Source organism: Cryphonectria parasitica (assembly GCF_011745365.1).
Source record: "Cryphonectria parasitica EP155 unplaced genomic scaffold M406scaffold_4, whole genome shotgun sequence".
NCBI lineage: Eukaryota > Fungi > Ascomycota > Sordariomycetes > Diaporthales > Cryphonectriaceae > Cryphonectria > Cryphonectria parasitica.
In genome coordinates, this window is record NW_024468912.1 from 2,838,575 (window position 1) to 2,852,292 (window position 13,718).

General features: G+C 54.3%; 4 protein-coding genes across 4 annotated transcripts; 2 read left to right on the top strand and 2 right to left on the bottom strand.

Moving 5' to 3' along the window:
- Positions 1–30: 30 nt before the first annotated feature.
- On the top strand, positions 31–2,761 carry M406DRAFT_351271 (ankyrin; the record flags this gene model as incomplete). The annotated part of the gene is made up of 1 exon (XM_040922613.1): positions 31–2,761. One exon carries the CDS (start codon positions 31–33, stop codon positions 2,335–2,337), a length of 2,307 nt encoding a protein of 768 aa, XP_040776964.1. The 3' UTR covers positions 2,338–2,761.
- Positions 2,762–3,184: 423 nt separating this feature from the next.
- On the bottom strand, positions 3,185–4,851 carry M406DRAFT_37244 (uncharacterized protein; the record flags this gene model as incomplete). Its single annotated transcript, XM_040924021.1, has 2 exons — positions 3,185–4,392; positions 4,479–4,851. 2 exons carry the CDS (start codon positions 4,849–4,851, stop codon positions 3,185–3,187), a joined length of 1,581 nt encoding a protein of 526 aa, XP_040776965.1.
- Positions 4,852–6,841: 1,990 nt separating this feature from the next.
- Positions 6,842–9,529, top strand: M406DRAFT_97427 (uncharacterized protein). Its single transcript, XM_040926364.1, has 5 exons — positions 6,842–7,135; positions 7,178–8,022; positions 8,115–8,291; positions 8,379–8,474; positions 8,514–9,529. The coding sequence occupies exons 1-5, from the start codon at positions 7,033–7,035 to the stop codon at positions 9,402–9,404; spliced, it is 2,112 nt and encodes a 703-aa protein (XP_040776966.1). The 5' UTR covers positions 6,842–7,032; the 3' UTR covers positions 9,405–9,529.
- A 146-nt stretch (positions 9,530–9,675) lies between these two features.
- M406DRAFT_88807 (uncharacterized protein) lies at positions 9,676–11,727 on the bottom strand (the record flags this gene model as incomplete). Its single annotated transcript, XM_040926131.1, has 5 exons — positions 9,676–10,568; positions 10,732–10,848; positions 10,935–10,993; positions 11,054–11,378; positions 11,487–11,727. 5 exons carry the CDS (start codon positions 11,725–11,727, stop codon positions 9,676–9,678), a joined length of 1,635 nt encoding a protein of 544 aa, XP_040776967.1.
- Positions 11,728–13,718: the final 1,991 nt, after the last annotated feature.

Below are 13,718 nucleotides of genomic sequence, written 5' to 3' on the forward strand. Positions count from 1 at the left end.
AGCCACACGACACTTGCACAGAGCCTCGTCATGGCTTCACAAAACTTGTCTCCGGGTGCTGGGAACGGCGGAGCGAGGATCGGCCGGCCACCACTATGGACTGATTCCAAGTCCAGAAAGTTGGCGCGGCTTTACGTCTACACCACGCTCCCCGTAGAGAAGATCATCAAGGCTGTCTTTCCGGATGACAGCGTCAAGTACGACTTCTACCCTTCCAGTCATTCAGACTCCATCTCCACCCTACAACAGAAGCTGATATGTGTCTCTAGAAAGAACTCGGCGCAGAAGACCATGCACAAGATGTTCGGCCAGGATCCTCGATCCCTACGGCCTGCTAATCGCGCTGAGATGAACAGCCGATTCAAGCTCGTCCACAACCGCAGTCGCAAAGGGCGAAAGGGCAGCTCGCCGACGGAACAAGAGTTTGAGGAAGTAGTGTTGCCAGAGGAGATGAAGACGGAGGAGGCGAACACGCCGGCATACTTGAACACCGGCGGATTCGACGACAGGGGCTTTATGCGAAGCCCACAACAGGAAAGCATCTACAGTATGGGTTCCGAGCTGGCCTCTCCCAGTACTCTCGCGTCCCAGTCTCCCATTGGCCCCCATCATTCCGTCTTCTCACCGGATGTCTATGCGCATCCATTTCAGGGCCCCTTCAGCCCCCCGTCCCGGAATGACACCGTCTTCTCGTCGTCGACTGAGATGAGCACAGACAGCGTCAGGAGCATGAGAGAGCGTCTTGCTGTCACGACCATCTTTGCCAAGCAGGTCACCGTCCTGATGAAGAGGCTTACGATCGGCGGGTCCGAGGAGCACCCTATGCCGTCGCCACACCGCACCCCCTCCGACATAGCCACCTCCCGCCGTGGACACCCAAGTCCTGTACCTCATCCGGGCTTGGCCGTACCAGGAGACTTCCTCGTGGCACGGAGATACGTGCAGCCATGCCAGGTGGAGAGGCATTTTGCGACTCAGCTCCAAGGAAGCATGTGTGCTTGTTGGTGCACCATTGCCGACGATGTCTCGGACGACACACACGACAGCTTTTACATGACGCGGGGCGAAGAATGTTGCGATGTCGCAGCTGGTATCGTAAAGTCTGGCCAGGCCGCAGCCCGTTACGTCGACCATTTTGGAAACACACCGCTGCACCTCTTTGCCGCCCTGGAGAGCCAGAAGGGAATCGACACCACTTTTCAGCTCCTCCAAACCGGCCAGGCAGACCCGCTTGCAGTCAACCACGCTGGCCAGACCTTCCTTCATGTGCTCAGTGCTGCGTGGTTCGTAAAGTCTGATGATAACAATGTTCCATTTTATCGCCTCTTGAACCTGCTCTGGCGACCTGGCTTCATCGACGCTGTTTTCATCCGGGATGTCTACGGACGAACCTTTTTCCACCAGCTCGGTCGTTTCACCGACAATGTCCAGGACTTTGCCGATGTTGCAAAACACTACCCTTCAGGCACCATACCGAGGGACGCCTTCGGCATTGTCCCTCCTACGCGCCTCGCTGCTGACCACCCATTCTCTGCCCCACGTCAAGTAGGCACGACGCCGCTTTCACCTCTTGCCGAGGAGGATGATATACACGAGTTCGCCACCAGGGACCAGAAGCTCCTCGACGTCGTCCAAGAGGCGTACAAGGACCCCAAATACGAGGACCAAAACGGCCGCAACGGCCTCCACTGTCTGGCTGAGATGAGGTTCGACACTCCGCCATCCAGTACCCCGACGAGCCCAGTAGTAGACCAGCCGGCCGGCAACGGTAACAAGCGCAAACGAGGCAAGGACGCTGCTGATAAGCCACGGGCCATCGAACGCAGAGCAGACCTTCTCGAGGGCCTGCTGACGCCGGTAACTAATGTGCCCGTGCCGGACGTGAACCACTACGATAAGCAAGGCCTCACGGTGCTCATGGCTTTTGCCATATCCCTCTCCGACGACCAGGACAAACAGGGTCAGCACATCGGCAAGATCATCGACTTCCTCCTGGACCGCGGCGCGAACATTGAGGCGCGCAACCGCCGTGGAGAGACGGCCCTGCTCATGGCCACCCGCTACGGAAATAAGCACGTCGTGAGCAAGCTGCTGGAGAGGGGTGCCAACATCCATGCGCGGGACATCAAGGGACAAGGCATCATGGGGGTTCTCGACATGCGCATTGCGCAATCTTCAAGTCATCTCCAGTCGTATGGCCGTCTGGAGGCCGTCAGGGGCATGTTGGCTAAGAAATTCGAGGAGACTGGGGCCGAGGACGACCCGTCTCTTTGGCATGAGTGGGGAGGTCAGGCGCGGGGGCCGCATATACAACTCACCACCCAACAAGCAAAATAAGTAAGCGAGGGGGTATATCGGGCTTACTGCTCGCGATCCTCTCAAGGTGAAGAAGAGGCGAAAGGCAAGATTGCTTTTCGCTCGTGATGAGCTTATGGATGAGAGATGCTTTGGGACTCGGTGGAATCTCACGTTATTGCAAGAGACATTTGGATACCCCCTTCTATGATCACTGGACTGGCGTTTTGTCAAAGTTTCCCTTCTTTTCCCCTTTTCCTCCTTCCCTTTCTTGAAAATCAGGGGATTGGTTTCATCATGTGTTGGGTTCCATTGTTTATCATGTATTACTACTAGCTTAGGCCTCCGTGAAAACATTTACGATTTGTACTGGTCGGTCCCATATTACCTATTGGAACTAGCACATAGTCTCAAATATGTCGTCCCATTGCAGTCGGTGACGAAGCAGTAATCGATCTTTCTCGCCACTTCATGCAAGGACATCTGGCATATTTGCCACGCATGCTCAGTAGGACGTGTATACTCAGAGTAGACGCTGGAATGACTAGATATGAAGGGTGGGGAAGAGAGGCCTCGGGCTTCTAAAGGAGTAAATTATGGTTGGCATGCCTTCATTGTGAGATTTTCTTTTTGGGATCTGGATAGCCTTTCGTAGTGACGACGGCCGCAATAAAATTGCAAGTAGAGCAAGACCTTTCTTTTCGGAGCAATGAAATTTTAAAATGATAATAAGTCATTACATTATGAATAAATAAAAAGGAACGCTATCATCTACACCTTTAATTTTTGATATCTTACAAACCATTTAACACAAAGAACGCCGACGCTCCCAAGCCCTCAACCCTCCCCCCCCCCTCCACCGGCATTTTCTTCCTTCCTTTTCTTTTTCTCATGACATCATAGGCTCAGGATAGTCCTTCTCGTGCTCCTGTTGCACCTGGCCCTTGTGCAGGTCGACCTCGTGGGCCTTGACAAAGCCCGGGCGAAAGACGATCCAGTACCCAGCATACAGGACGACGAACAGGATCAGGCTGATGTAGGCAGTGAAGAAGTTGACGGTGCTCCAGGGGATGAAAGCGGTGAAGCCCTGGGTGAAGACGATGAGGACGATGAAGAAGAGGCCGTAGTAGGCCAGGTAGGGCTGCAGGGGGGCGCGGTACGGCAGGGAGCGGCGGTCGATGCCCTGGGCGCGGAGGACGTGCTGGAAGCGGATGTGGCAGAGGTTGATGCTGCCCCAGCAGATCAGGCCGGCGACGGCGGTGATGTCGAGGAACCAGTTGAAGGCCTCGGTGCCGTCGCTGCTTAGGTTGAGGAAGCCCAGCAGGCCAAAGGCGGCGGTGGCGGCGACGGCGATGTAGGGGGTGTTGTACCTGTTGGTGCGGGCCAGGAGGCGCGGGGCCTGGCCCTCGTTGGCGAGGGCGACGAGGATGCGGCTGCCCGAGTAGGCGTTGGAGTTGGCGGCGGAGAGCACGGCGGTCAGGAGCACGGCGTTGAGGATGTCCGGGAGCACAGGGACGTGGGCCAGGTTGGCGGCGATGACGAGCGGGGAGCTGGCGGCGCTGTAGCCCGAGTTGGTGAGGTCGCTGTTGGTGTAGGGGACCAGCAGGCCCAGGAAGAAGATGGTGGCCACGAAGAGGAAGAGGATGCCCCAGAAGGTGTTGCGGATGGCCTTGGGCACCGTCTTGTGCGGGTCACGGGCCTCGCCGGCGCCCACGCCCACCAGCTCTGCGCCCTGGTACGAGAAGGCCGCGGTGATCAGCACGTCCCAGAAGGCGACGAACTTGCCCGTGGCAGGCTCCATGCTGCTGTCGTACGAGGCGAAGGAGCCCGGGTTCTTCCAGTAGGTGAAGCCGAGGTAGCCCTGGTGGCTGGCGCCGGCGTCGATGCAGATGGCGAAGATGATGAAGCCCAGGATGGTGACGACCTTAATGCTGACGAACCACATTTCCATCTCGCCAAACCACTTGACGGGGATGAAGTTGGTCGCCGTGAAGATGACCCAGAAGATGGCGATCCAGACGCCAATGCTGATGCTGGCGTTCCAGTACTGGATGATCATTCCCGCTGCTGTCAGCTCGAGGGCAAACGTGATGGCCCCTTCATTTCCGCGCAAAGTCAGCATGGGTTCACCTCACAGCACACAACCAAAACTTCTCCCCTACTGAGATCGAGGCAAAACTCACAGCTGAACCAATACAGCCAGCCAATGGCAAAACCCAGGCCTGGGTCCACGAAGCGAGTATTGTAGGCGGTAAAAGAGCCAGGAACAGGCAGGTAAGTGGCCATCTCGCCGAGACTCGTCATGACAGAGTACAGGATGGTTCCGACAAAGAGGTAGGATATCAGGCAGCTGACAGGACCAGCTGTGGCCAGGGCAGAACCTGAACCAATAAAGAGACCTGTGCCCACAGCTCCTCCGATGGCGAGGAACTGAAGATGGTTGGCAGAGAAGCCGCGCTCAAGCTCGTGTGTCGAGGCATCCTTGATGGACTGCTTCTCCGGGTCCGAGCTGGCATCGCTGCGCCCTGCAGCAGCCACGAACTCGTCCTTGCCCATGGTCGACGGCTTTTCTTTTCTTTTCGCCCTTTTGACGCTTCCAAAAAGGTTTCCTCACACAAATTTTCGACAACCTGGACTCCAACTGTCTGAGGATGTGTGATTGTTGAAGAAAGAGAGAGACAGAGACGGGATAGCCTGGTGAGTCACTCCTTCAACAATTTCGAGAGAGAAATATGTCCAGCCCTAAAATGAGATTCTCAAGTGGTGGAGAAAGACTGAGAAAAAGAATGGGGAAAAAATTCAAATCGATCAATGAGTCGGGTGGTAGAAGACGGTGCTGTTACTGTATGGTATGTCTAAGACGAACTTTGGCTCGCTATAAAAATGACGGTAAACAGGACGAGAGCACAAAAGACTGCAGCAATAATGATGATGAGGATGAGACGAGAAGAGTAAGTGAAGGAAGAACAGACTGGCTACTAACAAGTTTTAAAAGGTTTTCCTGTCGCCTCCAAGGAAGAAAAAAAAAAAAAAAAAAAAAAAGAAGAAAAAAGAGACAGTATACTTACCATGGTGGCGGCGTCCTGGCAAAACCGAGTCCTTCCTAGTGGGGACAAAATTTGAAAAGCTGGGGGCACGCCTGGACCGAACCGGGTCGCTCTGAGCCTTGCGGAGCACACACAAACGAGCGAATGAGGGATTTTGGTAAGGTGATGATCGTGGAGAACCTATCAATGTGGTTTGCAAAAGATTGTAGACATAGATTTGTTGTTGGGGTGGTGTTATCAGAATGCAACCTTTGGGCCATGGTTTCTTCACACATTGGTCTGCCCACAACATGGCCAAACGGCCCTGCTCACGAGACACGCGCATTCTTCCTCACTTGCATGCTGACCATAAAGATTTTTCTCTCCTCTTCTCTTTCTCCCTCTTTCCATTCATCTCTTACTCCTATGAAAAGGAATCAGGCATTAAAAGAGGTGTCAATGAAAAAAAAAAAAAAATACTCGTCCTGTTTTTTTGGTTGGTTGGTTGGTGGTCTTCATGTTTGCAAACGCTCAGTATTCTCAGGTGAGGTTGAAGACCGCATGTACTTCCCTCTTTTGAGAGAAAAGGCAAAGCGTCTCCTCCTCTCCGTTGCAACATTACATACAGTAAAAGAGGGGCCCTCTCCCAGATCCGATCCGGGCTGGGGGGCGAACGGCACATGGCGGGAGCGAGACGGATGGCGCCGATACGAAATGGAAGAAATTTGCTTGGCAGTGTGGCCTCTTGATGGAAAATTTTCTCTGCTCAGCTTGCAAGGGAAAAACAAGAGGAGCGAGAACTGTTAGGCCCCGTTCGCACTGACCGAAGCACGCCAAGTCGTCCTTCAGAAAAACAACAACGTGATCCCTTCTAGGCCATGCTGGGTCCTTTACCAAGAGAGAGAGAGAGGAGCAAAAAAGAAGTGGGAGGGCTTTTCATTGGAAGTGGGACTGGTTGAGTAACAAGAATCGCCAAGACTGGATGAGGCGGATTTAAGCTCGTGGGGCCCCTTGCGTGTGAAGACGTCCTTGTCCCTGGCTGCTTCAAGGGCCGCTCCCGCTCGGCTGGCTTCGGGCATTGGTCGAGGGCTTTTTGGTCTTGTGTTCTTCCTGGGTCCTCTCTTACTTTCTGACTTCCTCACTCCTCTTTCTTTCTCTGAAGCCCTCTCATTGTTTTTGATACCATGTTGCATGAACTCCGTCGCGTTGATGTGTGTTTGTGATTGTTTGAATGGAAAAGTTGGAAGCAAATTACAGGGCGATGCCAGGAAAGGCAGAAGAGAGAAAGGCTTGTTGGTCTGCCTCACAACAACAACGGTACCGCAGTACACACAGTACATTATAGTGCTATGCGTGCTATGGTATTGGTTCCTGCCCTGGCACTGGTGCTGCCGGGTGTGCCGCTGAGTCATCAAGATGGTCACTGGGAAGTCGCTATCCTAGATCGGAGGCGGATCTAGCCGGATTCAGCCCGGCATCTTGGAATGGTATCAGCAGTCGCGTGCAACGCAATGGGAATCAACGATAATGCGGCAACTTGGTTTGCTTTACATGAATTCCATCTTTACGTCCATCTGCTCGCCTTTCACGAATCTTTGTATCAACGTCTGCCCCTTACTTCATTGCCTCTCCCAAGTTGAACGTTGAACCCTTGCTTTTCACACTGCTTTTGCTTTTCGGCTGCCCATACCAGCATTTGTCAGCCCCAGAAATGGCTCCGGATCGGGGTGAACAGCAACAGCAGCGATCCGAACATACTCGCGCAGACTATCGCCACAGAGCTCAAGGTTCTGGGACAGACACAGATGAGAGGCGTCCATCCTTTGGGAACGAGAATGATGTCTTGAATGACACAGAGGGCCGCGAGCCGCCAACCTTGGAGGTGGAAGGCCGCAGCTTCACCATCCGTGGTGTGCTTGCTGGCCTCGCTGTCGGTCTGATTATTTGCTTTAGTAATATGTATTTTGGCTTGCAGACCGGCTGGGTGAGCATGATGACCATGCCATCGTCTCTGATGGGCTTCGGCCTCTTCAAGACGCTCTCTCGACACCTCAAGTTTCCCTTCTCGCCCGTCGAGAACGTCCTCGTCCAGACTGTCGCTGGCTCCATGGCCATCATGCCCCTCGGCTGTGGCTTTGTGGGCGTCCTGCCCGCCATGAACTACCTCCTCAGATCCGAGGAGCAAGGGCCCATCAACCTCAGCGTGTGGCAGCTGATCGTCTGGTCGCTGGGCCTGTGCTATTTTGGTGTCGTCTTCGCGGTACCCCTGAGACGGCAGGTCATCATTCGTGAGAAGCTCAAGTTCCCCAGCGGGTTCAGTACCGCCGTGCTGATCAGCGTCTTGCATGGAAAGACGGGACTGGTCAAGGACGACTCTGCGCCTCATTCAGGTCGGGACGGACATGTTGCGCCCGAGAGTGTCGGCGGTGCTGCTGCTGCGGTTCCCACGACGAGAACGGCGACGCTGGAAGAAGGTTCATCAGATCACCAGAAGCAGGAGTGGAAGAAGAACGTTCGGATGTTGTTGGTCTGCTTTTTTGTTTCTGGAATCTATACCTTTGCAACATATTTCTTCCCTGTTCTGAGGGAGCTTCCTATCTTTGGGTATACTGCCGCCTCTGCTTGGCTCTGGACTCTGAATCCAAGTCTAGCATATGTCGGTCAGGGTATTATCATGGGCCCTGCGACAACCATACATATGGTAGGTTTCACGCACTCGTCTCGGATGTGGACAAGGAGAAGGGACCCCTCCCCCCCAAAAGAAAGTACAGTGCTGACATGATGATGATCCAGTTGCTGGGTGCGATTCTGGGATGGGGCATTCTCTCACCCCTTGCCAAGTACAAAGGCTGGGCACCAGGCGACATTGGCGATTGGGAACATGGCAGCAAGGGCTGGATTGTCTGGACATCGCTGGCCATCATGCTGGCCGATGCAGTCGTCAGCTTGGGCTACCTCGCCTTCCGACCCGTAATCCAACGCCTGGCTAGCTTTGCCCACAAACGATGGCAGTCAAGCGACATAGCAATAGGCCGACTCTTGTCCCCACGCATCCAGGGCTACACTTCCCTCCGGCGCCGTGACGAAGACGACGACGACAGCTCCGTACCGCCCAGCCCCGTGTTTGAGGATGCCAGCTACCCACGCGACTCGGTGGATCACCATGACGGAAGAACCCGCGACGAGCAGCAGGACATCTCGCGCCTCCTCACAGTTTCAGACCAAGACGACGCGCCCGCCCACGACCTCATATCAACCCGTACCGTGATCATCGGGCTCATCCTCTCGATAGCCTTCTGTATACTCTGCATCCACATCGTCTTTGGCGACCTCGTGCCCCTCTATGCGACCATCTCTGCCGTGCTCATGGCCCTGGTCCTGAGCATCATGGGTGTCCGCGCCCTCGGTGAGACGGACCTCAACCCTGTCTCGGGCATCTCCAAGCTCGCGCAGCTGTTCTTCGCGCTCATCGTGCCGCAGTCGCATCCAACCTCCGTGCTGATCAACCTAGTCGCAGGCGCCGTGTCCGAGGCTGGCGCTCTGCAGGCGGGCGACCTGATGCAGGACCTCAAGACGGGGCATCTGCTGGGGGCGGCGCCCAAAGCCCAATTCTGGGGCCAGGTTGTCGGCGCCACCGCCGGCGCTGTGGTGTCTGCGCTCATCTACAAGCTCTATACAGCCGTGTACACCATCCCTGGCAACCTGTTCCAGGTCCCCACAGCGTACGTGTGGATCTTCACCGCGCGTCTGGTCACGGGCCAGGGACTCCCCTACATGGCTCGGGAGTGGGCCCTCGCCCTTGCTGTGCTCTTCACGGTGACCACGATGGTGCGGATCTACGGGACGGGAAAATCGTGGCAGGTCTACGTCCCGGGCGGCATAGCAGTCGCTGTCGGAATGTATAATGTGCCTAGTTTCACCCTGGCCAGGACGGTAGGCGGGCTCGTGGCCTGGTGGTGGAGGAGGGTTCGCGGGAGGGAGGACACACCGCTGATTGTGTTGGCTTCGGGCTTTATTCTTGGTGAGGGGTTCCTGAGTATTGTCAACCTGCTCATGCAGAGCGCTGGCGTGCCTCATTTGTAGCAGGAGCAGTAGTAGTACAGAAAGAAGTGGAAAAAGGGACTAGCATTTCGAGCATCAGCTACCCACTGGATATCTAACTTTTCCCTTCTGGTAGGCATGCATTTGTTCTTTTTTGCTTTCTCTCCAGCAGAGCACAGAAAGCACATAGGTGTTCAGAACGTAAACTTGAACTTTTGTTTTATTTGACCTTCACTTCTTCATCCTTGGCCCTTTGGGGTTCCCAGCACCACAACTGGCCTCCCTCCACCAACGAACCAACCAACCAACCGTATCAGTGCAGAGACCAAGTCTGCGCGTGCTGGTCATTCGGCAGTCCGTCCCACTCAATCTTGACGTCCAGTCCACGGGCATTCTCCTCGGCAATAGAGAAGGACAGGTAGCCCTCGATCTCGTCCCCAGCCTTGTACGACCGCCCCTTCTTCCCCTCCTGGTCCTCGACCATGAGGAACCCTTGCTTCCAGTGCGTATCCTTGGCATGCGGGCCCGTCGTGAAGGCCACGCTGCCGTCGGCCCTCTCGGCCTGCCATTCCTCGGCCGGGGCCTCGATGCGCTCGACCTCGCCGGCGGGCCTGCGCGTGGTGGCAAAGTAGTTGTCGAACCAGATGACAAACCCGTCGACGCACTCAACGTCGTGCCTGGCCAGCTTGCTCGCCCACGGGACGCGGAAGGACAGGTCGTCGACGGTGCACCGGTACAGGTCGAGGGCGTAGGGGCTGGGCGAGCCGGCGACGGACTCGCGGGGGACGTACTGCACGCGGACGTCCTTGAGCAGGCCCTCGAGCATGGGCTTCATGTCGAAGCCATACACGTCGCGCCAGAAGCTGACGCTCTCGGTGACGTACTCGGGGTCGCTGACGGGGGCCACGAAGATGGTCGCGTGGCTGGGGACGAGAAGGCCGTCGGGCTTGAGGTAGCGGTCGCGCGCGAACAGCACCGAGGGGAGCATCGCCTCGTAGAGGAGGCAGTAGCCCATCCACTCGGACACGATGATGTCGACCTTGTCCACGGGGAGCGTGATGTCCTCGATGCGCCCGCGCAGGCAGGTGATGGTGCTGCCCAGGTTGTTGTGGAAGATGTTCTCGCGCGCCTTGTCGAGGATGGCCGACTTGTCGATTGCGTAGACGTGGGCGGCGCCGGCTTTGGCGCAGAACATGGAGAGGATGCCTTTGAGGGGGAGTGATTGTCAGCAGGGAATCATGCACAGATCATATGACATATATGTATATATACATATATAGAATAATATATTTGGAAGAAGAAGGAAGGGAAAAAACAAGGGGGGGGGGGCTTCTTTGCGGGGCATAAGATGAACATCTCAAGGACTCACCTGTTCCACAGCCAATATCAAGCACAACCTTGCCCTTGAAGAGATTCTTGTTGTTGTAGATAAAGTCGCGATAGGCATCCGTACGGACGGTGTCCTTTAGCATCGTCTCGTGTATGTCTACCAAGCTCATCATTAGCCACTGGACTGTTGTCACATTGGTTTGGCCACTTGTTGTATGTGTGCAAGGATGGAATTGTGCATACCATGGTTAGCATACCCCTCCCAATATGACTGCGACGAATCCTCCTTTTCCTTCTTGTTGCTATTCTTGTTGTTGTTGGCCTTCTTCTTCTTGGTCGGCCCGGTAGACGACGCGGACGACGAGCCAGAGTCGGAGTCGTCATCCTCAGCATGCCAGCGCTTGTCCAGCGTCTGCTCCACCGCGAGCCGGTAATTGGCAAACTGCCTCGTCATCTCATCGAGCTGCGCTCTCAGCACGGCGCTCTCGCTGGGCTCAGCAGTGACCTCCTCGTCGACGGCCTTGCCCTTGCCCTCTGCTGCTGCGTCAGGAGAGGAGGAGGGCAGGTCATCCAGACACATGATGAATGCATCGTCGGCCAGGACAGGCATCATGAAGCGTTCGTCTGAGATGTCCGCCTCGGAGATCTGCTCGGGCAGAGGCTTGCCCTCCTTGACTGTGCTTCGTACTGGGAGATTGAAAAAAGAAATTCATAGGTCAGTATGGCTCAAATTCACTCCCAATCATTTACTCACTCTCTCACTCCACTCTCAAAAAAGAATTAGTTCGCACTCACCAAAGTTGACCAATTTAATACTGCCGTAAAAATCCAACCCCAGCCGATCGCGCGCTGCCACAAAGTCGAAGCCGAACTTGTCCTTGCAGTACGCCAGCATAGACGCCGCATCTGGGAAGACCTTTTCATCCAACAGCGAGACGATGTCAAGGGCTTCTTGTTCGTCGTCGCCCTCATTTACATCGTCCCAGCCCTCTGAGCCCTCGGACTCGCTGAGGATATCGTCGGCCTGTTTAGACATGGCGCGATAGTGGCTGCTGTTCTGGAGAAGAATGTCACTCTTTCGTCTTTGATTTCTTCTTACTTGCAGTGACCGTTTGCAAAGAAGAATTTTCGGTTTCTAGTTCAATGTTAGAATCTCTATGAGTATTCACCTCGACAATGGAGGCAACATGAGAAACAGTCTGCACAGGCCGAATGAGTAACCAAACGCATAGCTTGGCTGTCTGTGAATGAGGAAAGGGAACTCACATGGGAGGGAAGATATTCCAATGACGGATGGATTGTAGAGGGCGTGTGGATTTAGTTGTTAGGTTTGAGTCTTGTTGGGCGTTTGGAGCAGGTAGTGCAAAAATAGGGCGTGCATGAAAATTTCACTAAAATGCGACTCTAAATTTTGAATGGTGTAAAACTGCGGGCCAAGCCGCCTTGTGATGATCAGTAGGAAGTAACTATACGATCCACGACAGAGGATTTTATCTTTCTTTACAGAGATTACAGCCTTCATATGAAACGAAATAATAAGAGAATCTGAAACAACTTTTATCTTTTTCCTTTGGTGGGGTAGTATATACACGACAGATTCCCTCTTGGCAGCTGTGATATTTTCACATGGAGTCTGTCGATTTCAATGTTTTACAGGGTTGCTATGATCTCACTGAGCTTTGCTGCACAAGTCAATGCCAACCTCTGGGCGGTTTCTGGACGTTCAAATCCGCACGTCATGCTAAGCAGCGAATCACATCTACAGACTCGCTAGGAATGCCATAACTCCAACGCCACGTCCTCAGCGTAGTGTCCATCTCTAAACAAGAGAGATTGCGAGTAGACCGGATTCTAATCCACACCCTCATCTTTCTCGTCTTCTTCCTCTTCCTCCTCCTCCTCCTCATCGTCATCATCGTCATCTTCTTCCGCCTCATCGTCCGTAATGACCTCGCCCTTGGCCTTCAGCCTCTCTTTATATTTGTTTAATTTCTCCTCATTGTCGGCATAGACCATCAGCAGGTCGTCCAACTCTCCTTGAATGGACTCCTTTTCACTTTCCTTGGTCGCAACCTTGGCCTCCAACTGGAGAAGAGAGAAGTCGTCAGCAACGTCTATGACACTTGGTGATGTGTATGGGATAATATTACCTCTTGAAGCTGTTTCTGCATTCCAGAGACCTTACTCTCCAGCTCACTGGCCTTCTTCTGGGCGCGTTCGGAAGCCTCCTTGGCGGACTGGGCCTCCTGGGATTTGCTCTTGTTTGCCTGCGCAGAGGATTATATTATTAGCATGAGCCCCAAGACCAATAAACTCTCAAGAGAATAACATACCTTCATAAGATCAACCTCAAGCCTGCTGATCGTGGCCTTAAGGTCAGCCTTCTCCGCCTCTGCCCGTCTCGACGAGCGATCAGCCTCCGACTGTCTCCTCTTCCGGCCCTCTTCCGTCTCTTTACGGACCGCTTCCTTCTCTTTCTCGTGCTGTTCCTCCTTCATCTTCATCTCCTTCTTGAATTCCTTTTCCATCTGTATGAGTCGGTCCTCGTACTCCCGGATCTTGGCCTGCAGTTCAGTATCAGCCTTCTTCTGCAGTCTGTCGTACTCAGTCTCAGCGGTCCGTCGTGCCGTGTCGATATGACCCTGTAGCTCGACTTCTCTCCGGCTATGTTGCTCGCGCAGCTGTTTCAGCTCTTTCTCGTGGTTCTGTTGCAGACCCTCGTTCAAGGCTTTGAGCCGGGAGAGCTCAAGAGATGTGGTTTCTTGGTTGCGCCTGAGATCAGCCTGGTGTTGTCCAAGCTGTTGCTCCAGATGGGCTACATTCGCCTGACACTCTTGCAGCGCCTTCTCCTTCTCGTCTACCTGCGTGCGCAGGGAGTCCACAAGCTCGCGCGAGATGCCCTTTTGCACGCCATTGGTGATGACGGAAATTTCCATCCCCGGATCTCTGTCAATGGCTCGCAGGATACGGCTGTAATTGTCCTTGAAGAATTCCACAAAAGTCGAATCGAAATAGACATCAGGAAGT